This window comes from Mirounga angustirostris, unplaced genomic scaffold (genome assembly GCF_029215605.1).
Source record: "Mirounga angustirostris isolate CCGP_5_RB_7025 unplaced genomic scaffold, mMirAng1.0.hap1 SCAF_5, whole genome shotgun sequence".
Taxonomy (NCBI): domain Eukaryota; kingdom Metazoa; phylum Chordata; class Mammalia; order Carnivora; family Phocidae; genus Mirounga; species Mirounga angustirostris.
In genome coordinates, this window is record NW_026991713.1 from 162,579,530 (window position 1) to 162,605,238 (window position 25,709).

Here is a 25,709-nt window from a genome sequence, read left to right on the forward strand (position 1 = left end):
CGAGGCAGCGGGGCCACCAGGGGCTTCCCAGAGCAGGTGCTCTGGAGTGGGGGGAGAGTGCCAGGAGGACTCCAGGCTCCCGGCTCTGTGTTTGGGGGGGGTGGGGGAGTCTGCGCCGGCGCCCAGGGGGCGAGTGGCAAGGCCTCTCAGAGCTTGGGTCCCTATAAGGGAGGTGACGCAATGGCTGCCGCCTGAGAGCGTGCTCAGGGCAGTGACCGGGGAGGAGGGTGCGGGGTGAAAACTAGCGGGCCAGGGAGGGAGCAGGCGTACCCCCCTCCCCGTGGGATGGGGGGAGGCAGCAGGGAGGGCCACGGCCAGAGGGGACTGGCAGCGGTGGGGACTGAGAGGCGGGAGCGGTGGCGGGGCGGGGACCGCCGTCGGGATGGGGGGGGCGGGGAGGAAGGCGGCCGTCCCTGAGCGCGGCTCCCCCCTCCCCCCCCCTCCCCGGGCCGGCAGGTGGGGCTCCCCGAGGACACGGTGAAGCGCTGCGTGCAGCAGCTGGGCCTGGCGCTGGACTTCATGCACGGGCGGCAGCTGGTGCACCGCGACATCAAGCCCGAGAACGTGCTGCTCTTCGACCGCGAGTGCCGCCGCGTGAAGCTGGCCGACTTCGGCATGACGCGCCGCGTGGGCTGCCGCGTGAAGCGGGTCAGCGGCACCATCCCGTACACGGCGCCCGAGGTGTGCCAGGCGGGCCGCGCCGACGGCTTCGCGGTGGACACGGGCGTGGACGTGTGGGCCTTCGGCGTGCTCATCTTCTGCGTGCTCACCGGCAACTTCCCGTGGGAGGCGGCGTCGGGCGCGGACGCCTTCTTCGAGGAGTTCGTGCGCTGGCAGCGGGGCCGCCTGCCGGGGCTGCCGTCGCAGTGGCGTCGCTTCACCGAGCCCGCGCTGCGCATGTTCCAGCGCCTGCTGGCCCTGGAGCCCGAGCGCCGCGGGCCGGCCAAGGAGGTCTTCCGCTTCCTCAAGCACGAGCTCACGTCCGAGCTGCGGCGCCGGCCCTCGCACCGCGCGCGCAAGCCCGCCGGGGACCGCCCGCCCGCCGCCGGGCCGCCGCGCCTCGAGGCGCCCGCGCCGCTCAAGCGGACGCTGCTGACCGAGAGCGGCAGCGGCTCCCGGCCCGCGGCCCCCGCCGTCGGGCCCGCGCCCGCGCCCGCGCCCGCGCCCGAGGCCGGCCTGGCGCCCCCGGGGCCCCCCGGCAGGACGGACGGCCGCCCGGACAAGAGCAAAGGGCAGGTGGTGCTGGCCACGGCCATCGAGATCTGCGTCTGAGCCGCCCCCGCCGTGCTCGCACCAGGCCGGGCCCGCGCCGAGCCGGGGGGGGGGGGGGGGGGGGGGTGAGAATCCGACCGCCCCCCCGACCCCGACCCCGACCCCCGCGGCGGCGGGGCGGGGTGGGGGGAGGAGCGCTAGGCTGGGCGGGGCGGCGGGCCCGGGCGCCCGGTCCGCGGCGGGCTGCGGCGGCGAGAGCCACCGGAAGACCTCTTGCCCCGCCTGTGCGGCGGGGGCTTGGCTCACAGGAGCCGAGCCCCGCAGACCCGAGGATTCAGAGGCACCCCTGACACCCGGAGCGAGGGAGCTTGCGGGCAGACTCCCCTCCCCAAAACACACACACACACCTCCCCTAACCCCGGGACCCTGACTAGTTGCTCCTAGCCCTTTGCACCCCCTGGCCGATCATCCCGCAGCCCCACCCCTGGTCCTTCCTCCTGGCCGCCCCCTCCGCACCCTCCCCGCACCCGGACACAGAAGGGGACGGAAGTGCTGGGGCAGAGAAGGGGCTACTTAGGGCCCTCGGATGCTGGCTAGGGGGAGGGCGACGAGCTGAGGGCAGGCGTGTTGCTCAGCTGCGCCCTGCCCCTTTCCTGGGAGGCTATACGGGAGAGGCCAAGCCCTCTGCAAAATGTAGCAAATGTCTGGATGTGGCAAAAGTGTGTGTGTGTGTGTGTGTGTGTGTGCCCGCGCAGCTACAAGCCCGAAGAATCTAGTAACCCTCACAACCCATTCCCCTGCGATGAGGACACTGAGCCCCGAAAGAGGGCAGCTTGCCCCCGAGCTGCAGGGACCCTGAGAGGTGGAGCTCTAGAAGCCCTCCCCCGCCTCCCCATGAATTGTCCCGCAAACTCGCCAAGGGAAGGGCTGCCAGGGTGGCGGCCCGGCATCCCCAGGGCGACAGGTGTGAGTGCAGAGCCCAGGGCTGGCCCAGCTCCCCCCAGCTGGCTGCACCTTCCCAGACCCGGGAACCTCAGATCCCCGAGCCCAGACACAGAGGTGATCTGTGCCAGGAATTTCCCTGGGTTTCTGCTGGGGACCGGCATGTCAGCTCTGGGCTGCCCCCATCCCCACGTCTCCCAGCTTCCTGGTACTGGAGTGGGCTGCTGTGGGTGTGAGGATGCTGTGGGAATGAGGGTGGGGGTCCATGGAAACGCGAGGGGGGTGAGTGCGCGAATAGGTGTGTGTGCGGCGTGAGTGTGAGTCGAGTGCCCGCGTTTGCGTGTAGTCTCGTGTGTCCAGCGATGGCATCCAGACGCCTCCGAAACTCCACCCGGCCCCAGGGTCCTCCCCAGGCAGTTGCCAGCGGGTGTCCAGGCCCGTGCTTCACCACGCGCCCCTCAGGGAATCTGGCCGGGAGGCACTGCAGGTGGGTTCAGGCCCTGAGGCAGCAAAACCGGAACCCAACCTCACCCAGTGTTCCCTCGTGACCCCTGCCCTCGCTGTGGAGGCCCGGGACCCCGCAATAACCTCGACATGGGTGAGGCCGCTCCTTCTGCCTGGCAGGGGCCCCTCAGCCATCCCGGGCCACACCTGCCAGGGTCCTACCGGGGCTCCAGGCCGTTGGAGGGGGCTCTCCGAGGAGCCCGGCTGACCAGAGAGGGCCCAACCACCCTCTGGCCCGGAGCCCCCACCTCTCTCCGCTCATCCCTCATTCCCACCGCGCAAAAGGGCTATAGGTCCCCCTGCCCTGCCTGGGTCCAGTTTACAAACAGCGTGCGGTTTGCCCCAGGACCTGGCCCCGCCCCCCTCGGTGTGCCCGCCCCTCCCGAACCCACCTCTGCCCTGGGCCCTGGGGCCCTCCACGCGCCAGGTAAGTAGCAACCCCTCCTCCCACCAAGGGCCACGTTTCAGAGAAGGGCCCCCCATCACTGCCCCCGGCCCACCTGGAGCCCATCCGGGCCACCTCTCTCTCCCAGCCGCGACTTCTCCTTTTGCCTTAGGCCTCTCGACATCCTGTCTCTCCTGCAATAACACGGACGCAAGATTCCAAGTAGATGTCCCTCGCCGTGCGCCCTCTCTCTCTCTTTCTCTGTTCAGATCCTATTTGGGAGTTTCTCCCTCGTCGTAGTATCTAGAATGTTAGAGCTGGAAAGGGGCCTGTAGTTCTGTAGCCCAGCGCCCGTGTTCAGAGGCACAGGGGGGGCAGCGACCGCCCGACACGTGAGCGGACCCGGGCCAGGCCCGCTCCCTCGCCGTCGGGGCCCTGCTGCTGCTGTCCCTGCCACCTCTGCTACTTGGGTTGGGACCCTTGGCCCCTTAGGAGAGGTGTTGGTCACTGATGTTTACCTCAGTTTATGTCACTGTCGAAGAAACAAATAGCAAAAAATTAATCACACCGTAGACATGAAGACTTAGAAGACAACACACAAAAAATCTTCCTCTTTCGATTCTTCTGTGAAGCTGTGTGTATGTGTGTGTGTGTGTCTCTCTCTCTCTCTCTCTGTCCCACCCTGGGCAGGCCGGGTCATCCCCGATCTCTGTCCCAGCCCCTGTGCCCCCACACTGCCCCTGTCCTTCGGTGCTTCCCAGAGGCCCCTCTGAGCTGGCCTGTGGGGTGTGGGGAGCCCCCTGGGCGGGAGGCAGGGCCACAGGTTATCTAGAGGGCCTCCCATCAGGCCCACTGAGAGAGCCCCAAGGCTGCCAATACTCCCTGAGCCTGTGCCGTGGCTGGTGGGACAGTCGTGGTGACAGCATCCGCGTCCAAGCCTGGCTCAGGGCCTGGGCAGAACCCCAGTTCCCGAGCCCCAGCCCCTCATGTCTTGCCACCGCCCCCCCCCCCACCATGTGTTTGTAAATACTCTGGCATCCTTTGGCCCCGAGAAGGTTTTTAAATGTGTTATTTACTTCTCTAATCATGACAATTGCTATAAAATAAAGTCTAGAAAAATCACCACTGAGTGGCTATCTTGTCTCAGAATACCGACAGAGTAGGGGGTGGGGCACACAATTATTCTTGAGCTGAAAGCTTGACAGATGTTCTAAAGTGGGGTCTGCGGAGTCCGAGAGCAGTTACTTCAGACCCAGAGGAGGCTTGAAGGCCACGGGAACAAGGACCAGGGTCTGGGAGGGAAGGGGCAGCGACTCGTCCCTGGCCCGATGTCCAGGTTCAGCGTGGAGCCCTCAGACTGGGCAGAAAATAGAAGCCAAAGCCCAGAGGAACAGAGTAGGCTGATTTACCCAGTCGTCACCCAGCAAATATTTACCGAGCACATTCTGCGTCCCACCCGGGATACAGCAGTGAGCAGGCCAGATGGTGTCCTGTCCTCAGGCAGCCAGCAATGGAATGATGGAGACAGACATAACCCACATTTAAGGCTGGCTGCTGGGAAAGTACGCAACTGGGAAGCTCATCAAGTTTGGGGGTGTCAGGAGCTCACCAAAGACAGAAAACCAGAGGATTCGGAGTTCTCTGGGCAGCGGGGCATGGCCGGGTGGGAAGAAGCTGAATGGGCAGGGTTAAAGGCAAAATGGAGTGCTGAAGGTCGGGGGGCTGGGCTGGGCTGTAAGGAGTTTCATGATTCCATATTCATTCAGCAAGAAGTTATTACCGTCTCATAGATAAGACCTTTCCTTCTGTTCCAGACCCTTCGATAGCTCCTTATGCCACCCAATCAAGGCTGAAGTCCTTAGGGTGGCCTCCAAGGTCCCGCCCCATCCCCACCTCCCCTCCCCCCTGGCCCCTAGGATCACCCAGCATGCTCTCCCCTCAGGGCCTGTACCTTTGCCTGGAACTCTCCCAAATCTCCCGCCTCCCTCCTGCCTCCCTCCTGTTCTTCAGGTCCCTGCTCAAATATCAAGCGATCAGAGAAGACTTCCTGGAGCAGAAGCCCCTTACCCTGAGCGCTCATCACCAGTCCCGATACCATGTTTGTCCTCCACCTCTGTCCGCTAGCACGGAAGTTCCGAAAGAACAGTCAGTGTTTGGCAAACTGCTATCCCCTCAACACCCCCAATGCCTAGGAGAGGGCCTGGCACAGGACAGACACTCCCTAACGATCTGTCAGCTTAATGAATGAATGCCCAATACTATTTTAGGCGGCGAGGATCCAGCAACAAACAAGACAAACAATCCCTAGCCCCTGAAGCTTACTTGCTGATGAGGAAAATAGACATTAATTCGATTACATAATTATCCATGAAATGCGGGTGGGGGTAAAAAAATAGGAAAAAAAAAATAAGAAAAGAGAAAAACAAATCCACCCAAACTAGATCAGAAGGGAAAGGACTCGTCCCCAAGAATTTTATCTAGGATACGTTAAAGAAAAACTGTCATTTCAAACCATCTTCCACTTCTTTTCAACGATAAGACTGGACACCCAGGGGCCTCACAGAACACTTTAATGGATTATTAAGGGGTGGAAGGGAAATCCACAAATGCAAACAGTATCTCTGGTTCCCCCCCTTGGTGTACAAATATCACCTTGGAACTGCCAGTGTGTCAGATAATGCCAGGACTTGCCACTAGGGGGCCTTGGTTTTCCGCCACTGTTGCTCTTGTCTGCCGCTTAGCATCACGGCGTAACTGCCCTGTCGCCACGCTCGGTCAGGCCCCAGGGACTTGACCAGAAGGGTTTCCAGCCCCTCCCACACACTATATCAGAGCCAAAGCAACCCCTGCAACCCTTGGGTCCTTCCATTTAGCCTGGGTCACCTGCCCTTGCTCGTGGCTAGTGCCTTCTCAAGGGCACTTGGTATCTTCTCCTGCCCATAGTCTTCAGGCTAGACTTAGTCTATCAAAGAGCTTCCAGTAACAGTGAACTTCAGAAGGGAAGGGATTGTATTCTTTGTATTCTCCCTTGTTTCCCAACATGCTCCTTGAGTCCTGCACAAGTTTTCCCAGCTACTTGCCAGTGACTGCTAAGCATTCCAAGACAAGGCATATTGAAATGGAAGTGTCTGCCTTCGGCTCAGGTCATGATCCCAGGGTCCTGGGATCGGGCCCCCAGTCGGGCTCCGTGCTCAGCGGGGAGCCTGCTTCTCCCTCTCCCTCTGCACCCCCTCACTCAGGCTCTCTCTCAAATAAATAAAATACTTTTTAAAAGGGGGGGCAGCCTCAGGGTCCCATTCTACCCTTCACGCAGGGCAGGAGATGCCAACTCAACGTACTTACATCACTGAGGGAGAGAGTCCCCAAACAGCATTTCTCTCTAAAAAAAATGTAGAGCCTTACCCCCCGCCCCCATCTAGTGCCTGATTCAGGGTGGAAATGTGGGTGTAAGAAAAGTAATTTCAAGTTATTTACTGGCAGTTGAGGGGAGGAGAATGTTCATCAACCCAGCCTTGCTTTAAGGTCAATGGAGAAATTGAGGGGCTTTCATTTGGAGCCAAAGAAGGGCAGAAGAGTATGGCAGCTCCCAAGGCCAAGGGTGTACAGAGGCCGCCAAAGAAGTAGGCGGCATAATCCACAATCGTGGACTGTACCCTTGAAATTTGCTAAGAGAGCATTACCTTAGGTGTTCTCGCCACACACACACACCCTCTCAAACCCTAACTATGTGAGGTGATACATATATTAGCTTGTGGTGACCATTTCACAGTATACACATATTTCAAAACACCAAGTTGTACACCTTAAGCAGATACAGTTCTTACTTGTCAGTCATACCTCAGTAAAGACAAGAAGAAGAAAAAGAGGTTGGCCGTGGCCTGACTCAGGAGACTGTGAGCCCCAGTTTGGAAATCCTCGGAGAGATCCTGGAGGGGCCTGGTTGTCCTTAGTATGTGGCAAGGGGGCTCAAGTCATTCTATTTTGATGTTAGAGGACAAGAGGGGGTGCCTGCAGAAGGCGGAGGATTTGGGGTTATATATATATATATTTTTAAAGATTTTATTTATTTGACAGAGAGAGATACACAGCGAGAGAGAGAACACAAGCAGGGGGAGTGGGAGAGGGAGAAGCAGGTTTCCTGCTGAGCAGGGAGCCTGATGCGGGGCTCGATCCCAGGACCCCGGGATCATGACCTGAGCCGAAGGCAGACGCTTAACAACTGAGCCACCCAGGCGCCACCGTTTTTGTTTTTTTGTTTTTTTTTTTAAAGATGGGGTTATATTTAATTACAGTTGTGATAAGGATCACGGGATGCTAAGACTAATGTAAGAGGTAGTAGACATCTGCTATTTTTGCCTGTTTTGCACCTTCACCCCCCTTATAGTTGATAGCACCCCAAGTTTCCCTTGCATGTTCTTGATCCATGTGGTTCAGGTGGTGCTGACCTCCCCCCCCCCCACCCCGGTTGGTTCCGTGGCATGGCCACATGACCAGGGCTGGTCAACCAGCACATTCCTTCCCCTGAGCCACAGCAATTGGCTCAGACATGGACATATAAGCCAAGCGAGGCAGGTCCTGGCCTTTCTCTACACTTATTAGGGGCAAAGTGTTCTCTTTTCACTAGATTTGCTAAGTTTGTGCGATGTAAGGCTGGACCTGCTGGTGACCATCTTGGCCACCGCACAGGTAGATTCTGTCCAAGCATGAAAACCACACAGAGTGACTGAAGCAGGGCCAAGAGATTAAGGGAAAAGGAATCTGATGACATTACTTGAACACTAGGATCCAAGACTGAAATTAGATATAAATAGGTTTTCCAGTCACATGAGCCAATATGTGCTCATAAATCCATTTGAGTCTGGTAGCCTGCAAGTAAAGAAGTTCTGGCTAATATCCAGAGAAACTTAATCCCTAAGGCCCCTGAAGCGACCCGTATCTCTGGGGCCCTGCCTACAGCATCTCCTGACCAACAAGTGACCTTGATCAAGAGAAGCCACTGAGCCTTTCCGAGGCTGGATGCTCACTTCTGAAGCTGAGACTACCAGAGTATTCGCCAGGACCCATTTGGTCCCAAGAGACAGGAAACCCAACTTCTTAAATTTTTTAAGGATTTTATTTATTTGAGAGAGAGAGAGAGAATGAGCAGTGGGAGGTGCAGAGGGGGAGGGAGAAGCAGGCTCCCCGCTGAGCAGGGAGCCCGATGTGGGGGCTCGATCCCAGGACCCCAAGATCATGACCTGAGCCAAAATCAAGAGTTGGCTGCTTAACTGACTGAGCTACTCAGGCGCCCCTGAAAACTTCCTGAATTTGATGGAAAACATGAATCTGTCCATCCAAGAATCTTATTGAACATTATTATTTGCTATTTATTATTCTATTAGCCGAACCATGTAGTAAATTATGATCACCTTTCCTTTCTGCACGACCTTTTATTTTCTAGGTGTTGGTAATTTTCTTTTTTTATTTGTGTAGAATAATCTATGTACTTATTATTAATTCAACCCCAATCTCTTCATCAGTTGTTTACATTGTTTCTCAAGAGGTTTGGTTTGATTAAGTGGTTTCCAAGTTTAACCTTCTAGAAAGCGGCTAGAGCCCCCTGCCCTGCTCCGGGATGCACCGGCTGCTCTCTGGACCTGTTGCAGGATCGTCCTGGGGTCTGTCTCCTCTCATCATTTCCCCAAGGAGTCCCTCTCCCTCTTTTCTATGTTGGAGCTCCTATTCCTGTATTGAATTACGTTTCTCATACTTGATTTACTCTTTCGTTTTGGTGGAGCACATTTTCCTGTAGTTTAAGGAATAAGTATAGTTAAGGAATAAGAAGTAAATTTTTTAAGATCTTCCAAACAAATAGTATGGGATATTGCCGGATTTCTTTCTAAAAGAGCTCTTAAGGGACGCCTGGGTGGCTCAGTCGGTTAAGCGGCTGCCTTCGGCTCAGGTCATGATCCCAGGGTCCTGGGATCGAGTCCCACATGGGGCTCCTTGCTCAGCAGGGATCCTGCTTCTCCCTCTCTCTCCCTCTGCTTGTGCTCTCTGTGTCAAGTAAATAAAATCTTTAAATAAATAAATAAAAATAAAAAATAAAGAAAATAAAAGAGCTCTTAAGAGTTAACCTCTCCGTCAGCAAAAATGACAGTGTGCTTCCCTTAAGACCCCAGCAGCCACTCGTTGTTGCCTACCTCTCAGTATAAAGTGCTAACTCATCGGTGCTTTAATTTGCCATTTGGACTTGCTCCTCTTCGAATAGTCTCTTCGACCCTTTGCCATTTTACTTTGCGACTCTTGGGTCTTTTGCTGTCCATCTATATGGACTGGTTCGTTCATCTGCCGGATTTGCAAATGGAAATCATCCTTTAACTTAGCTTGGGTATCTTCCCATAATCTTCCCTCCTAAATTTAACATAGATTAATCTGAAAGATTTTTGGTGTCCTCTGGGCTTCTTTTCTTCTGGGTTTGTAAGTTGTCCGCGGTCCCTAGATTTTAAGTGTAGTTCCCTAAGGGTTCTCCTAAGACTTTTACGAAGGGTTAATTCATCTTTAATTTACTTTTGCTGCTGTTTATCCAATTTTATTTGCTTATTTCTTCCAGTGGACAGCCAGCTGTGCTGGCACTGTTTTAAGTAAACTGGCCTCTTCTGACTGAATTGCATTTCCACTTTTGTCATGATTTCAACTCCCATAAGATAACGGGTTCCATTTCTGGGTTGTTTGTTTAGTTGCCATGGTGCAGATCTGGGGCATTTTCCATGTGCAACGTAATGTAGGTGTTACCTGGTTTTTTAAAGGCCCCATTGGTTTTTTGATTGGAATTACATGTGGGGAAATTCGTGTTTCTCTGATGTTTTTAACTTGTCCCGTGTTCTGATGTTAGCTCTTCTTTATCCTTCAACACATTTTTCTTCATGGAGCTCCTACCCCTTCTCTGTTAGGTGTATTTCCCAGTAATATAAATGTGGATGAAATCTTTTCCTTTTTCTATTTCTAGTGAACGATTTCTTACAATATCAAGTTGCCTTATCTCCTCTTTCTCAGTAGTGAGCATTTCATTGTTTTTTATCCTGGTGTCTTTGACTGAACCTCCAAAAACACTGTTTTGTTTTGATTCTAAGAGAAATGGCTTTAGTATCTAGAATGATGTTTGCTGTTAGTTTGGGCAAAGAACCTTTATCATACTTAAGTAGTTTCTCCTTCTTCTTCTTTCTTTTTAAAGAGTTTTTCTTTAGAAAAAGAAATTGAATTTTTTCAACATCAATTGATATGAGCACATTGTTACTCTCTTTCATGATGATGTAAAGAATTATGTTGATGAATCACTTGATATGGAACCTGTCTTGCATTCCTGAAATAAGCTCTAGTTGCTCAAAGTCTGTTATTTTTTTGATCTTGATAAAATACAACTGCATTTTATTTGCTAGCATTTGATTTAGAATGTTTGCTTCGAAATCAGGGAGAGATTGGTCTACGACTTACTGGTTTTTGTTGTTTTTGTTCTTGTTATATTTTGTTGGTTGGTTTATTTGTTTATCAAGTTTTTATGTTAAGGTCATGCTGCTTTTATAAAGTGAAGTGGAGAGTTTCTGGGGCGCCTGGGTGGCTCAGTCGGTTAAGCGTCTGCCTTCAGCTCAGGTCATAATCTCGGGGCCCTGGGATCAAGCCCTGCATCAGGCTCTCTGCTCAGTGGGGACTCTGCTTTTCTCTATCTAGTTAGCTCTCTCTCTCTCTCTCTCTCAAATAAATAAATACTCTTTTAAGATTTTATTTATTTATTTGAGAGAGAGAGAGAGAGAGCACGAGCAGAGGGAGCGGCAGGCAGAGGGAGAAGAAGCTTGCTCCCGCTGAGCAGGGAGCCTGATGCGGAGCTCCATCCCAGGACCCTGGGATCATGACCTGAGCTGAAGAAGGCAGACGCTTAACCGACCCAGCCACCCAGGTGCCCCTCAAATAAATAAATACTCTTTAAAAAATAAAAATAGGGGCGCCTGGGTGGCTCAGTCGTTGAGCGTCTGCCTTCGGCTCAGGTCGTGGTCCCGGGGTCCTGGGATCGAGCCCCGCGTCGGGCTCCCTGCTCCATGGGAAGCCTGCTTCTCCCTCTCCCACTCCCCTTGCTTGTGTTCCCTCTCTCGCTGCCTCTCTCTCTGTCAAATAAATAAAATCTTTCAAAAAAAAATAAATAAATAAATAATAAAAATAAAATAAAGTGGAGAGTTTCTATCTTTTTCTATGACCTAGAATGGTTTAAGTAGCATTGGAATTACCTTTGCTTTTATCAATTTAAATTATTGGAAGATCAACTAAATTCTTCTTTGAAATCATCAGGACCTGGTGCTTTATAAATAAGTTTATGCATACAAAAAAGGTATGTAACAAAAAAAAAAAAAAACCCGCTATTAACAGAAATGTAAGTTATTACTTGTCTGGGTCACCAAGGTTCAGCTTGGCTAAAAGGGGGTGGGGGGCACCCACTGTTTCCTGGGGGCAATGCTGCAGCCGGCCAGACTGGCTGGGAAGTTACTTGGGAGTTGGTGAGACCCTGCAGTGTGATTCCTGGTTTTCTCTCCTTCCCTCCATTATTCTCTGTAATAACAATGTACCCACATTTAAACTCCTGCCGTTTTATTAACAGGCCGAGGCTATGTAGCCAACAGAGAGTCGGATTCTGGGGAGAGAAGGGCCCATGAAGGTTTGAAACCCTCCCCTGCCCTGGGCAACTTGGACACCTGTGTAGGGCTGGTTTCTTGGCTGTAAAACAGATTTGTGTGAGGTTTTAATAAAATAAAGGGTGCACAGAGTCTGCAGATATTCCACAATCGTGTCTCCTCCTTACCTACCCCCACCCACCCCACCACCCGACTCCCCACAGAAGAAGGCTGCACTTGGTTGTGTGGGCAAAGGGGAGCCATGGCAGGTCCTTGAGGTGGGGAGTCACCAAGATCCAATAAAGCACAATAGGAAGGGTTTAGCGCCAGGAGGTGGATTTAATTAGCCTGATGTTACAGGAGAGGAAACTGAGGCACAGAGAGGGGAAGTTCTTTGCCCAAGATCACACAGCTACAAAGTAACCGTGCTGGAATCTGAACCCAGGTCTTTCTGACTCCAGGCCTCTCAGTCACAGGGCCTATCCATTCCCCAATCCGAGAATCTGGGAGGCACCCCCAGCCCTCCACAGCCCACTGTGCAACCACCTTCTTGGGAGGGATGAGCATCTCCCCTGGCGCCCTAGCACCTTCCGTGCCTACCCCCGCATGAGTCACTCCCCGGAGCCAGAGTGAAAGAACCCACCTCCTGGGGGAGTTCTCCGTGTGAGTGCATTTCGGGTTCCCGTCTTAGTCACCACTTCTCTTGGTTCCCACCCCTCCCCCCAGCTGCCAGGGGCCTCCAAGTCCCCAGCCACCCGTGCCACCCCCATCGGGCTCAGGCCCCGACCATGGTGCAGCTTTGGCGGTGGGGCAGGTGACGCTGAATCCTGAGATGCGGGCAGGGCGACTGGGGGGCAGTAGGCCCCATAACCACTGCTGGCTTCCCTTAACCTAAGTGAAAGCTGTGAACTTGTCAGGTGGACAGTCGCACTACCATAAACAGCCAGCGTTTCTAGAGCACTGACTTCAGCCAGGCCCTGCTCGGAGCCCTTTGCGTCTATTAAGACATGTAATCCTCCTACAAGCCCATGAGGCCCTGGCGTCCCTGTTTTATAGCTGAAGCAATCAAGGCTCAGAGAGGGAAGTGGCTTGCCCAAGGTCACAGAGCCAGCAAAGGACAGAGCAGGGAGTCCCACTCAGGCAGCTGGACTGCCTCCATGACGGGCATTCCCGCACCGATGCTGTCCCAAGGGCCGGGCCAGGCTGAGTCCTTGCCCGGGGCCTGGTCCTGCACGTTGAGCCCAGCCCAGCCAGAGCCCCTGAGAAGGGCGAGCAGGGGCCAACCCTCCGGGGAAAGGCACCAGCTCTACTCGGCCTGGGTGAACTCTGGGTCAGGCCACGTGCAGCCTCCCCAGGTTGCCAGGCTGGTCAGCCTCCGGGCCTTTGTAGATGGTTTCCTTTGCTTGGAACACCCTCCTCCTCCTCTCCATGGACCAGTCCCCTCTCCCATACAACTCAAGGCGGCGGCACCTCCTCTAGGAAGCCCTCTGGGATGCGCCCCCCCCCAGAACCCTACACTTCCCCTAGGAAGTCCCAAATCTGCCACTTGTTTGCTGTGACCTTAGGCAAATTACTGAGTCTCTCTAAACCTCACTTTATTCATCAACAAAATGGGGCCAATGATAACTCGAGGGGTTTTTGCAAGGATGAAGAGATAAGCCTGGCTGATAACAGGACGGGGCCCACGGTAGATGCTCACTCCACACTCCACGGGCTCATCTTCTAGCACTGATTTGTGTACACTGGGTTGTAACCGTTTGCATCTGCCCCTCCCTCTGGACCAAGTGTTCTGCAAGAGCAGAAATGGTGTCCTGTTTCTGAGCTTGTCCCAGATCCCAGCGCATGGCCTGTCCGGTGGGACATCTCAACACATATCCTATTTACTGGCTGAACGGCCCAGGGCCCAGCTTCCTGCTTGCGACCGGTGCTGAGGGCTGGGCCCAGCGCTCACTGAGCAGTCAGGCCGGGCTTGGCCCGGACCGGGAGTTGCCCCTTCCTGGAGGTGTGACCTCGGGCAAATCATTTATTTTCTTCTTTAAGATTTACTTATGTATTTATTTGAGAGAGAGAGAAGGCCTGAGCTGGGGGCGGGGAGGGGCAGAGGCAGAGGGAGAAGCAGACTCCCTGCTGAGCAGCGAGCCTGATGTGGGGCTCGATCCCAGGACCCCGATCATGACCTGAGCCGGCTGAGCCACCCGGGTGCTCCGGGCAAATCATTTAAATTAACCTCTCTGCAACTCCTTGCCCTGGATGGCCAAGTGGGGATGACAGTAGTCCTGCCTCCAAAGGCTTTCAGGGGGATTCACTGGACTGGTGCTTAGAAAGCGCTGAGGCCGGGCCGGCCCGCAGTGGGTGCTGTAGGAGTGTTGTTGAAATGAGTAGCTGCCTCCCCTGCACCTTCCAGCCTGTTCTGTAAACACTTGGCCAGTTCTCAAGTCCCGCCCTGGGGACCTCGGGGTCGGGGTCCCGAGGAGCCCCTTTCCAGCCGCCTCCTCCTTCATGCCCCGGCCTGGCGGCCTGGCGGTTCCAGTTGTCCCCAAGGCTCTGCTCACAGCTGCGGCTGGTGGTTCTAGCGTCTGGGGCCAGGGGCTCCGTGTATGGAGCCAGGAGGACGGTCCGCGGAATCCAAGAGCAGAAGAAGACCGTGGAACCTTGTCATCTGGCCCAACCCAGTTTTCTTGACTCTGACTCCCCACTGCCCCTGACAATGTAATCAAGACAGGTTGGGGGAGGGGCGCCTGGGTGGCTCAGTCGTTAAGCATCTGCCTTCGGCTCAGGTCATGATCTCAGGGTCCTGGGATCGAGCCCCGCATCGAGCCCCACATCGAGCCCCGCATCGAGCCCCACATCGAGCCCCGCATCGGGCTCCCTGCTCCGCGGGAAGCCTGCGTCTCCCTCTCCCCCTCCCCCTGCTTGTGTTCCCTCTCTTGCTGTGTCTCTGTCTGTCAAATAAATAAATAAAATCTTAAAATAAAAAAAAAAAAAGACAGGGTGGGGGAAATGCAGTCCAAACCCGTGATGTTTCAGTCACATGGAAGGCTGAGTCCCAGATTGGAGGACTTGGTGTCACACGAGGCTTGCCTCTGGGCTGCCCTGTGGAACCCAGGCCCACAGGGCCGCTGAGGGGTGAGTAGGAGCCTGCTAGAGTGACGACACAGGTTGGCGGGGGCAGGAGGGGGGAACTGGGACTGAGCTGAGGCTGGTTACCGCTTCAGTCCCATCCCCCACCCCCCCCACCTGCCCCAGTGGCAGGGAGACGGGAGTGCTGTGGTTTCCCCTGCAGCTTTGACGCTTCTTCATGCTCGCTCTGCTGTGGCTCTTCAGGCCTCCTGCTCGAAGCCCAGTTGGGTGCCAGCTCCCAGCTCCAAGGTCAGGTCACCCCTGAGAAGAGTGAGCCTCCCTGGTGGTGAGCACCAGCCAGCAATTCCTCCCAGCTTCCTTCTGCGTCCCCATCGGAGCCTGCAAACACTTCCGGAAGGCCTCTTCACTATACAAAGGATGTGGGATACCCCGGCCCCCTTCCCCCCAAATGCCCTCCCGTTTGCCCTCTCTGCCCTGTCCCCTTCATGCCTGTGGGTGGGCTTGTCGGATAAGCCATAGGACACTGGTTAAATTGGAATTTCGGACAACCGACGAATAATGTTTTGACATAAGTATGTCCCAAATATTGGATCTGGAATTTTTATTTGCCAAATCTGGCGGTGTAACTCGGGGGCCTAGCGAATCCAGCTATGGAGAGGGGTGCTGGTCCCCCTTTCCCTCAGAGGCACCAAACTCCTTGGGGACCCTCTCTCTGCATTTCTTTCTCTTCCCTCTGCCCTCCCTCCTCCCCCCGACCCTCCAACTGGCCCCAAGGACAAGTAGGGAGGAAAACCTCCACCAACTCAAATGTTCTCTCGGCATCCCCTTTCCAGCTCACTACAGTTCCTCTCCTCACACTCGGCCTCCCCTCCCCAGGCCCCTCTGTTCACACCTGGCACAACACTTTGAACTGGCAGTTTGGGCTCTGTGTCTCCATTCCCAGCTGCTTTTGTGGGGGGTGGTAGAAAACAGAACCCTCAAGTGAATAGGCCACCACAAATCAACCCTCCAAGCTAATCCGCGGCACACACGTCCTCTGCTCTGAATCCCATTACAACCTGCCCATTTCACAGATAAGAACACTGAGGCCCAGAGAGGTTGAGCCCTCCCCCCAGGTCACACAGCTGGTGGAGTGGAAGACTGGGGGTCTCTTTCAAGGGCCCCAGGGATGCCCAGAGTGGGCCCCTGCCTCCTCGGAGACCTGTCTTCCCTGCAGCCGCTGTGCAGACCCTGGAGGAAGGGGCTGAGCCGTTGAAGCCCCAGGTCCCCCTGGGTCCCCTAGGCCTTTTCACACGGGACCTGGTGCTGAAGCTGCCTGGTGAAGCCTCATCCCACCCCCCTCTGCAGCTGGGCCTCTGTGACATTTCCTCTCTGAGGATCAGCCACAGCCGTGCTGGGCTGGGGGAGAGGGAGGAAGAGGAGGCCCCTCACACCCATGGGAACCCAAAGTCTGACTGCTCGAGGTGGCCAGCCCCGAACGTGTGGGGCTCAGGAATGGGAAGACCCCTTTCGGAACCAGTGCAGCTGGGCAAGTCATTTCTCAGCTTTAAGTCTCCATTTCTTCATCCAAAAATGGGGTCAACGATATTTTACATCACAGAGCTGATGGGAGGATTCAAAATGGCCTTCGGAGCTCCTGGCTGATTCAGTCAGTGGAGTCTGCGACTCTTGATCTCAGGGTTGTGAGTTCAAGCCCAATGTTGGGCATAGAGTTCACTTAAAAATAATAAAATAAAATAAGGGGCGCCTGGGTGGCTCAATCAGTTAAGCACCCGACTCCTGATTTTGGCTCAGGTCATGATCTCAGGGTCTGAGCCCTGCACTGGGCGTGGAGCCTGCTTAAGATTCTCTCTCTCCCTCTGCCCCATCCCCGCCCTCCCCCCAAAAAAGAAAAGTGAAATAAAAAATATTTTTAAAAATGGTTTTAAATCATAAAAATTAATGGTTAGCACTTAGGACGTATTATATAGCAGACACTGTTCTAGGCACTTTACATAATACATAAAATTACTTAATCCTCTCAACCACCCTAGGAGGTAGGTACTATTATTATCCCCACCTTACAGATGAAGAAACTGAGGCAGAGAGTTGAAGTCGCTGCTGGAGTCAGTAATTCAAACTGAAGGCTCGAGGGTCCAAGCTATTGATGACTACAGCTTCCTTGTTAAACAGCACAGAAGTATTCCTCCAAATCAGGGATCACCAACTGAAACGGCCCCTGACGAAACAGATGTCATGGAACAGAGCAGAAAATCCAAAAACAGGCCAGGGGAATTTTGAGGATGCAGCACCATTTCAGATGAGTAAAGAAAATATGGATTATTCTCTAAGTGGCGTTGGGACAAGGTTTTGCCACCTGAAATAAATAAATAAATAAATAAAAGCCTGCTCCGTACCTCACACCTTATACCAAGGATAAATTAAAGATTTAAATGGAAACAATAAACCACTACGTAAAAATTTAAAAAACAAAAACAAAAAAACTTCTCATAGCAAAAGCCCCAGTGATATAAACAGCAATAGAGAGGTAATACAGGCGGGCTTGCTTTGTGAAGATTCATCAAGCTGCGTACTTCTGATCTGATACTTTGCCGTGTATGTTATACTTTAGAGGTCTTTGTGTTTGTTCTGTTTTGTTTGTTTGTTTTTATAAAAAGGGCCAAACTGGGAACACAACAAACTGGGAAAATATATTTGCTCCCTCAAATAACAAAGAGTTAATTTTCCTAATATGTAAAGTGTTTCTAGAAATAAACAAGAAAAAACTACTCGAAAAAGTGACAATGTATACAAATGGGTCACAGAAAAGAAAATACAGATGACTTTTAAACACATAAAGAGATGCTCATTTCTTCGTGAAAAGAGAAATGCAAATTAAAACTGCAGCTAGATGCCTGACAGTTTGGCAAAAAGTTAAAGAGTTCAATAGCATTCTGAGTTGGCAAGGATGTGGGGAGACAGGCGCTGTCGGATATTGTTTGTGGGGGTGTCAGCCGGCCCCCTCCCCTGAAGGGGAATTTGCCAATATCTATCAAAATCACACATGCTTGTTCACTTTGACCCAATGACTCCACTTCTAGGGATTCGTTATACAGAGATACTCCCACATATGATAAATGCCTTATGTATAAGGTTGTTCACTGTGACTTTTTTGGGGTTTTTTTTTTTTTGGCAAATTACTGAAAACTATCTAAAATGTCCATCCCCAGGGTGGGGGTGGAGGGTTGGGGTAACTGGGTGATGGACATTAAGGCGGGCACGGGATGGAATGAGGACTGGGTGTTATTTAAGACTGATGAGGGCACCTGGGTGGCTCAGTCGGTTAAGCGTCTGCCTTCAGCTCAGGCCATGATCCCAGGGTCCTGGGATCGAGCCCCACATCAGGCTCCCTGCTCAGCGGGGAGTCTGCTTCTCCCTCTGCCCCTCCCCCTACTCAAGCTCTTGCTCTCTCGCTCTCAAATAAATAAATAAAATCTTTTTAAAAATAGAAAGACTGATGAACCACTGAACTCTACCTCTGGAACTAATAATACACTTTATGTTAATTAATTGAATTTAAATAAATTTTTAAAAATAAAATTAAAAATCAATCAATCAATCAATCAAATGTCCATCCCTGGAGAACTAGTGAAGGCATATCCATATAATGGTAAACTATGCAGCTATAAAAAGGAATGGGTCCCCGGTGATGCTGTGAAGCTGGCATGTCTCCCTGGACTGCTCACCTCACAAGGTCCCTACATCCACAGGTACTCTGCTTACATGGTGGATGCTGCAGATCTATCTGTATATTGTGACCATTTTCTGGAATACACTTATTCTTATTTGAACAAAATCAACATATGACAACAGTGTTCCAACAAGTGGAAATAAAGTCTCTGGGAAACGGAGCATCTTTTTCTAATTTGTACAAAGACTCAGAAGCCTCTCTCAAGTCTTTTTTTTTTTTTTTTAAGTCATCTCTACACCCAACATGGGGCTCAAACTCCCACCCCCGAGATCAAGAGTTGCATGCTCCACCGACTGAGCCAGCCAGACACCTCCCTCCAGTCTTTTTTTGTTTTTTTAACACCCAAGAGAATTAGACTATTATTTTGCCTGAGCTACCATAGTCAGGTCTCTGTTGCTTACAGTCAAATTTAATTCTAACCGATAGAGCAACTAATTTTTTTAAAAATTTTAAATAGAGGGTCATCTGGGTGGTTCAGTCAGCTAAGCATCCAACTCTTGATTTTGGCTCAGGTCATGATCTCAGGGTCATGAGATCAAGCCCTGAGTCGGGCTCCACACAGAGGATAGAGCCTGCTTAAGATTCTCTCTCCCTCTGCCTCCCACCCCACTCACGCTCTCTCTCTTTCTTTTTTTAATATTTTATTCTTTTAAAAGATTTCATTTATTTGTTTGTCAGAGAGAGAGAGTACAAGCAGGGGAAGTGGCAGGCAGAGGGAGAAGCAGACTCCCCACTGAGCGGGGAGCCTGATGCGGGGCTCGATCCCAGGACTCCGGGATCGTGACCTGAGCCAAAGGCAGACGCTTAACCAACTAAGCCACACAGATGCCCCTCACACTCTCTCTGTTAAAAAAAAAAAAAATTAAATAGGAAAAAATTCATCTTAAATTCATATAGAATCTCAAGGGACCCCAAATAGCCAAAATAATCTTGAAAAAGAAGAAGAAAGTTAGAGGTCTCACGCTTCCTGATTTCAAAACGTATTACAAAGCTATAGTAATCCAAACAGTGTGGTAGAGGCATAAAGACAGACATATAGACCAAAGGAATAGGATAGAGAGTCCAGAAATAAACCATCGCATACATGGTCACATGATCTCCACCAAGGGTGCTAAGACCACTCAATGGGGAAAGGAGAATCTTTTCAACAAATGGTGTTGGGAAAACTGGATATCCACGTTAAAAAAAAAAAAAAAAGTTGGAGCATTACTTAACACCATATATGCAATTGAACTTAAAATGGATTAAGATCAGGGGCTCCTGGGTGGCTCAGATGGTTAAGGGTCTGCCTTGGGCTCGGGTCGTGATCCCAGGGTTCTGGGATCGAGCCCCATGTCAGGCTCCCTGCTCAGAGGGTAGCCTGCTTCTCCCTCTCCCTCTCCCTCTACCCCTTTCCTGCTTGTGCTCTCTGTCTCAAATAAATAAAAATCTTTTTTAAAAGATAGGAGAAAATATCTGCAGATCATACATCTGAAAAGGCGTTAATATCCAGAATATATGTAAAGAGCTCCTACAAATCAACAACAAAAAACCAAAAAACTAGATTTTAAAAATGGGCAAAGAATTTGAATAGACATTTCTCCAAAGACAATACCCAAATGGCCAAAATGCACATAAAAAGATGTTCAGGGGCACCTGGATGGCTCAGTCGGTTGAGCCATCAGGCTCTTGATTTCGGCTCAGGTCATGATCTCAGGGTCATGAGATCAAGCCCCACAATGGGCTCCATGCTCAACATGGAGTCTGCTTCACATTCTTTCTCTCCCTTTCCATCTGGCCCTTACCTAACCGCTTGCACTCTAAATAAATAAACAAACAAATAAATAAATAAAATATTTTTTAAAAAGGAAAAGATGCTCAACATCATTCATTAGGCAAATGCATATTAAAACCACAATGAGATATCACCACATATACAATGACTACTATAAAAAAGTAGAAAATAAAAAGAGTTGGCACAGCCTCAGAGGAATTGGAACGCTTCTGCCCTGTGGGTAGGAATGTAAAATGGTGCAGCCACGATGGAAAATAGTATGCCATACTTAAAAAAAAGAAAAGGAAAGAAAACTAGCTTTACCATAGTGATCCAGCAATGCTACTTTGGGTACATACCCAAAAGAATTGAAAGCAGAGTCTGGAAGGGATATTTGCACACCTGTGTTTATAACAGCATTATTCACAATAGCCGAGGGGTAGAAGCAACACTGAGAGTCCACCAAAGGATGAATGGATACACAAAATGTGGTGTATACGTACACACTGGAATAGGATTCAGCCTTAGCAAGGAGGGAAACTGTGTCACCTGCTACAACATGGATGAATCTCGGGAACATGCTAAGCGAAATAAACCAGCCACAAAAAGACAAATAGTACACGATTCCAATTATATGAGGTCCCTAAAGTAGTCAAACGCATAGAAACAGAAAGTAGAAGGGTGGCTGCCAGGGGCTGGGGGAGGGGGACACGAGAAGGTGTTGTTTAATGCATACCGAGTTTTCATTTTGCAAGAAGAAAACGTTCTGGAGATCTGTTGCACAACGATGTGAATATACTTAACACGATTCAACTGCACCCTGAGAAATGGCTAGATGGTTGCATTTTCTGTTATGTGTGTGTTTTTTTTTACCACAATAAAAAAAAAATTAAATGCTGCGGCGGGCCACTGGTTTGCAATCTCTCCTGTAGACAGTGCTCCCCCCGCACCCCCCCAAGGGCCGGGCATGTACCACTTGCTTGGACAACAAGGACCGTGGGGGAACTTGTCACGTAAGGGCTGACAGGCTTAAGCTCTCTTTTACTTGGTTCATTCGACAACACTTACCAGGTGAGCCAAGCTCCAGGCCCTGGAGCGACAGAGATGAGTGGGGAGCTCCCAGTCTGGAGGGGACAAGGACAGAAGGTGAACTCATGAAAAGATCAGCTTTGACGATACCAATTCAATGGGGTTGCAGGATACAGGGTGACTGCGAGGGCACGAGATTATAGGGAACGGACCAGAAGGGCTCTGAGAAGGGGAACTTCATCTTGAGATCCCAGTGACAGAAGCTTGGGGGCCTGTGAGGATGTGCAAGAGCTCCAGGTGGAGGGAGAGGGAGGGCAGGGACCTGGAGGCAGGGGCAGGCCTGGAGGGTGTGCGGTGGGTAGGGGCAGGGAGGCCTGACTCAGGAGCCTCTGCGGGGAGGATGGCTCAAGTGCTCTCAGCAGCCCTGTGTGCAAGAAACAGATAAAGCCCAGTCTTCTATTGGCATAAATTTGCTTTGTGAGTTCAAATGTATCATTCTCTTTTATGACCAAAAAAAAAAAAAAAAAAATTAGAACAATAAACTATATTTTCCTAGAGTAAACAGACAGCCCTCAAGCTCTTGTATTCGCCTCCACACATCCAATAGCTGCTGAATCTCTGAATTAGCTCCTTGGCATGATTTAAAAACCACTGATCTGCCTGGGCCCCGTTACCCCCATTCGGCAGATGGGTGTACTGAGGCCCAGAGCGGGGAAGGAGCTCCAAGCAAGCCCAGGGCTGAGCAGGAGTTGGGTCTGGAGGTGAGGGGTGCCTGACTCCCAGGTCAGGGGTCTTACTGGGGCACGGGACGGCCCTGGGCCCTGCTTCCTTTATGGGGAGAACCTGCTCCCCAACCTTTGGGCAGTCTGGACATGGGTGTGAGGCCTGGGAGGGACAGCTGGGGGTCAAGCCAGTGGCTCGCTGGCTGGGCTGGGGGTGTCTGGGCACCCTGGCAGCAATAGCCTCCTGCTCAGAGGACCATCCCCTCACTTGCTGCTGGGCGTCCAGGCCCCCTTAGCCCTCTCCCATGATCCTCTGGGCCTGGCTCCCCCTCCTGGGAATCTCTGCATCAGACAGCCCCCGTTGGTGTCTAATGCTTGCTCCCAGGATCTCCAAAGGAGCTGGATGGCTTCTCAGACTTCAGTGCCATGGCAGTCCTCCCACAGTCTGTGTGGTGGCTGCTAGGGTCCCAGCCCGGCCACCGACAGGCCGTGTGGTTTGGGGCAGGCGGCCATGAGCCCGGCTGGGAGGGACGTGGCAGAGCCGCTAAAGGGTCCTCAGTCTCTCTGGGTTTCCTAAGACTCCATCCTGAATCCACACGGAGGACTTCCTACCACACCCATAGCTGCCCGAGCCGATTTTCTTATTAGTGCTCTTTAGAATGACTTCCTTTTTATTTTTTTTATTTTATTTTTTTAAGATTTTATTTTTATTTGAGAGAGAGTGAGAGAGAGCATGAGCTGGGGGAGAGGCAGAGGGAGAAGCAGACTCCCCGCGGAGCAGGGAGCCCGATGCAGGGCTCGATCCCGGGACCCTGGGATCATGACCTGAGCCGAAGGCAGACGTTTAACCGACTGAGCCACCCAGGCGCCCCAAAATGACTTCCTTTTTAAACTGAAATTCATTTCCAAGACAACGAAATGGAAAACCAGTGTTGCTTGCCCTAAGTTAAAACAAATCCAGCAAAACCAAATCAAATTAAATTCCATAGAGCTGCCTGCTCGGGGCGCCGAGCTTGAGGTTTTCTCCCTCTGTTGAGGGGAAGACAGAGCAGCGAGGGTTTCGGGGTGTCGAAGGGCAGAACCCAAAAGAGCCTCTGTCTGTAACCAGAATCGTTGAGAAGAAAACGACTTTGTCTCCCCAGGGGATTTAAGGCACGTTCATGCTGCCTCTGCACGAAGGGGCACCTCTAGGGCACATCCAGACTGTGGCGACCACCTGTCTCCTCCAGAGTCCTGGCGCATAGAGGGTTCCTAGCTGTGTGACCTTGGGTGGGTCACTCAACCTCTCTGTGCCCAGTTTCCCCATCTGTAAAATAAAGTTGGTAACAGTACCCACCTCACAGGGGCGTCGTGAGGATTAAAGCAGTTAAACACAGAAGCTCCCCACCCCCACCCCGTAGAGATGGGAGAGAATGAGGTGCAGGGAGGGGAAGGGACGGGCTCAGGAGCACCTGGGAGCCTCCCTGCTCTCAGCCTCTCTCAGCCCCGGCCAGCCTCACCCTCAGGCTCCCCTGCACATGCCCTCCCTCCTGTCGCTCATCCCCAAGTCCCCTGAGCCCCTCCCTGCTCTGGCCAGGCTGCTTGATTGACTTCTCGCACCAACCCTGTGAGGGAGCTCGCTCATCAGGCCCAGTCCACAGAAGGGGGCATTGAGGCCCAAAAAGGGGACATAATTCCTCTGTCTCTGTGTGCACCACACAGAGGGTAGGAGGAAGACGCAGGGGGTTCTGGGCTCCCCCACCCCCATCCAGCCCCAGCCGCCCCCCCACGCATTATCTCTAGGCCGCAGCAGCTGAGCCTCCCAGTATCTCTCTAATCCCCCAAATTTCCGGTTCCCCAAAGACAACTCAGGATGTGGGGAGGGAGGGGCAGGGAGAGGAGGAGGGAGACAGAGAACGAGAGAGAGATCACAGAGAGAGACAGCCACAGAGAGATGAGAGAGACAGAGACACAGAGAGGAGAGAGACGATCGGAGACAGAGAGCCGCACAGAGACAGAGAGACAAGGCAGAGAGACAGATGAGAGACAGCGCTTCCAAGACAGATGAGCAACAGAGGGAGACAGGCGAGATGGGGAGACACAGGTGGAGAGAGGGAGCCAGAAAGGGGAGGGGTGCCGCAGACACAGACCCGCAGGGAGACGTGAGCGGAGGCCAAGAGTCTGAGGCTGAGGCAAAACTGAAAGTGGCAAGTGGGAGAGGGAGTCAGTCGGTGTCGGGGGGGGAGGCACGAGGTGTTGGGGGGCATCCGGAAACAAAGGAAAGTGGTGAGTGCGGGAGCCAGGTGGGAGAGGGTGAGGAAAGCTCAGAGACCCGCTCAGGTGTACAAGGAAGCAGCCGGGGACAGGGACCCAAACACGTAGGCCAGAGGGGCCCAGGGGAAGGAGACCAAAAGCCCCACTTCCCCCTCTTTCTTGGAGTCCCCACAGGGCCGCAGACGCTGCACGCATCCACCCACTGGGCTCAGGAAGCCCTGTGTCCTCGAGAAAAGGGACTGTGTTCAGGCCCAGCCCCTGCAGCCCCAGAGCCAGCAAGCCCTGGAGACGTCCAGCGGGTGTGCTCTGAGTGGACTCAGCTGCCCACCCTGCTCAGGGACAGAGGGGGGTGAGGCCTGTGGAGGGACCTCGTGGGCACAGAAGAGGCACTTGGGAGCAGGGGTGGCCTGGCTGCTCAGGGAGGGAGTGCCAACACCCTGCTTGGTCTGGCCACCTGCCCTCTGTGAGCCTCAGCTTCCTCATTTGTCCAAGGGTGGTCATGAGAAGAACGTACGCAGGGCCACGGTGAAGGTCAAACGTGTGAAGTGTGTGGCACGGCGTGACATATGTAGGTGCCTGAAGGTGGGCCTGTTGAAGTTGATGCTCCACAGCATCCTGTCTAGATGAGTCAGGGCCCTTTCATTTGCAAATGACAGAAACCCAGCTGGATGGAGCTGAGCCAAGTGAAGGAAGGGTGTTGATAAACTCAAATAACTGAACCGTTCTTGGGTGGATCCAGTTTCGGGCACAAATGGATCCAGGACCTCAACCCACATTCCCAAGAACCTGTCTCCCTGGCATGGCACTGCTCACCTCTGTTCTGCCTTCTCTCTCTTGGGCGCCCTTCGCGTGGTGGCCTTTGGCGGCTCCAGGCTCATGTCCTCCCTGTTGGCTGGTCCCAGAAGACAGAGAGAGAGAGAGCGCATGCCTTATTTCCCAGAGTTCTCGCAAAAGTCCCTGTGCAGAGCACAATTTACTCTCTGTGGAATTTCTCTTTTGGTTTGCCTCTTTGTTTTCTCCTTTTGGTAAAAGTCTAACATTTAACCAGAACGCAGCCTCCCTTCCCCCACCCCAAAGTAGGCTGTGCTTCCATAAATAACTTTGGAATGTGCTGTGTGACCTTAAGCAAATCACTTAACCTCCCTGAACCTGTTTTCTCTTCTGCAAGGAGGGCTCCTACCTTACATAGACAGGAGTGTAGTGAGATGCACTGAAATGATGGGTGTGACACAGTGCATCTCAACAGCCATCCTCCTTCCTACCAGCAACAGCCCCTCAGCTTGGGAGCCTTCCCATCTCCAGTCCCTCAGAATTGGGGGTGCAGTGTATGACACAGGCCTAAGTCAGTCAGCACACGGCATTGTCCCGGCCAGCAACTGGTTCAGGGAGTCACGTGCCCCAAGCTAGGGCAGGTAGAGGAGTGTGGGGCTTTTGGGGGAGAGGCTCAGACGGTGCGCTC

The 25,709-nt window shown here is 52.7% G+C and overlaps 1 protein-coding gene and 1 long non-coding RNA gene across 4 annotated transcripts in view; one reads left to right on the forward strand and one right to left on the reverse strand.

Moving 5' to 3' along the window:
- The window catches only part of SBK1 (SH3 domain binding kinase 1), a 47,507-nt gene extending 44,044 nt beyond the window's left edge, over window positions 1–3,463 (forward strand). For all 3 annotated transcript variants that reach the window (XM_045875219.2, XM_045875220.3, XM_045875221.3), the window contains exon 4: window positions 457–3,463. In XM_045875219.2, coding sequence (XP_045731175.1) covers window positions 457–1,272 — 816 coding nt within the window. In that variant the 3' untranslated portion in view covers window positions 1,273–3,463. The remainder of the gene's footprint in view (window positions 1–456) is intronic.
- LOC135364567 (uncharacterized) lies at window positions 3,447–25,410 on the reverse strand. The gene is made up of 4 exons (XR_010411938.1): window positions 25,064–25,410; window positions 21,315–21,370; window positions 16,823–17,119; window positions 3,447–3,575 (listed from the first exon to the last, which is right to left on the reverse strand). It is a non-coding gene; the product is annotated as an uncharacterized LOC135364567 (long non-coding RNA).
- Between the last annotated feature and the right edge of the window lie 299 nt (window positions 25,411–25,709).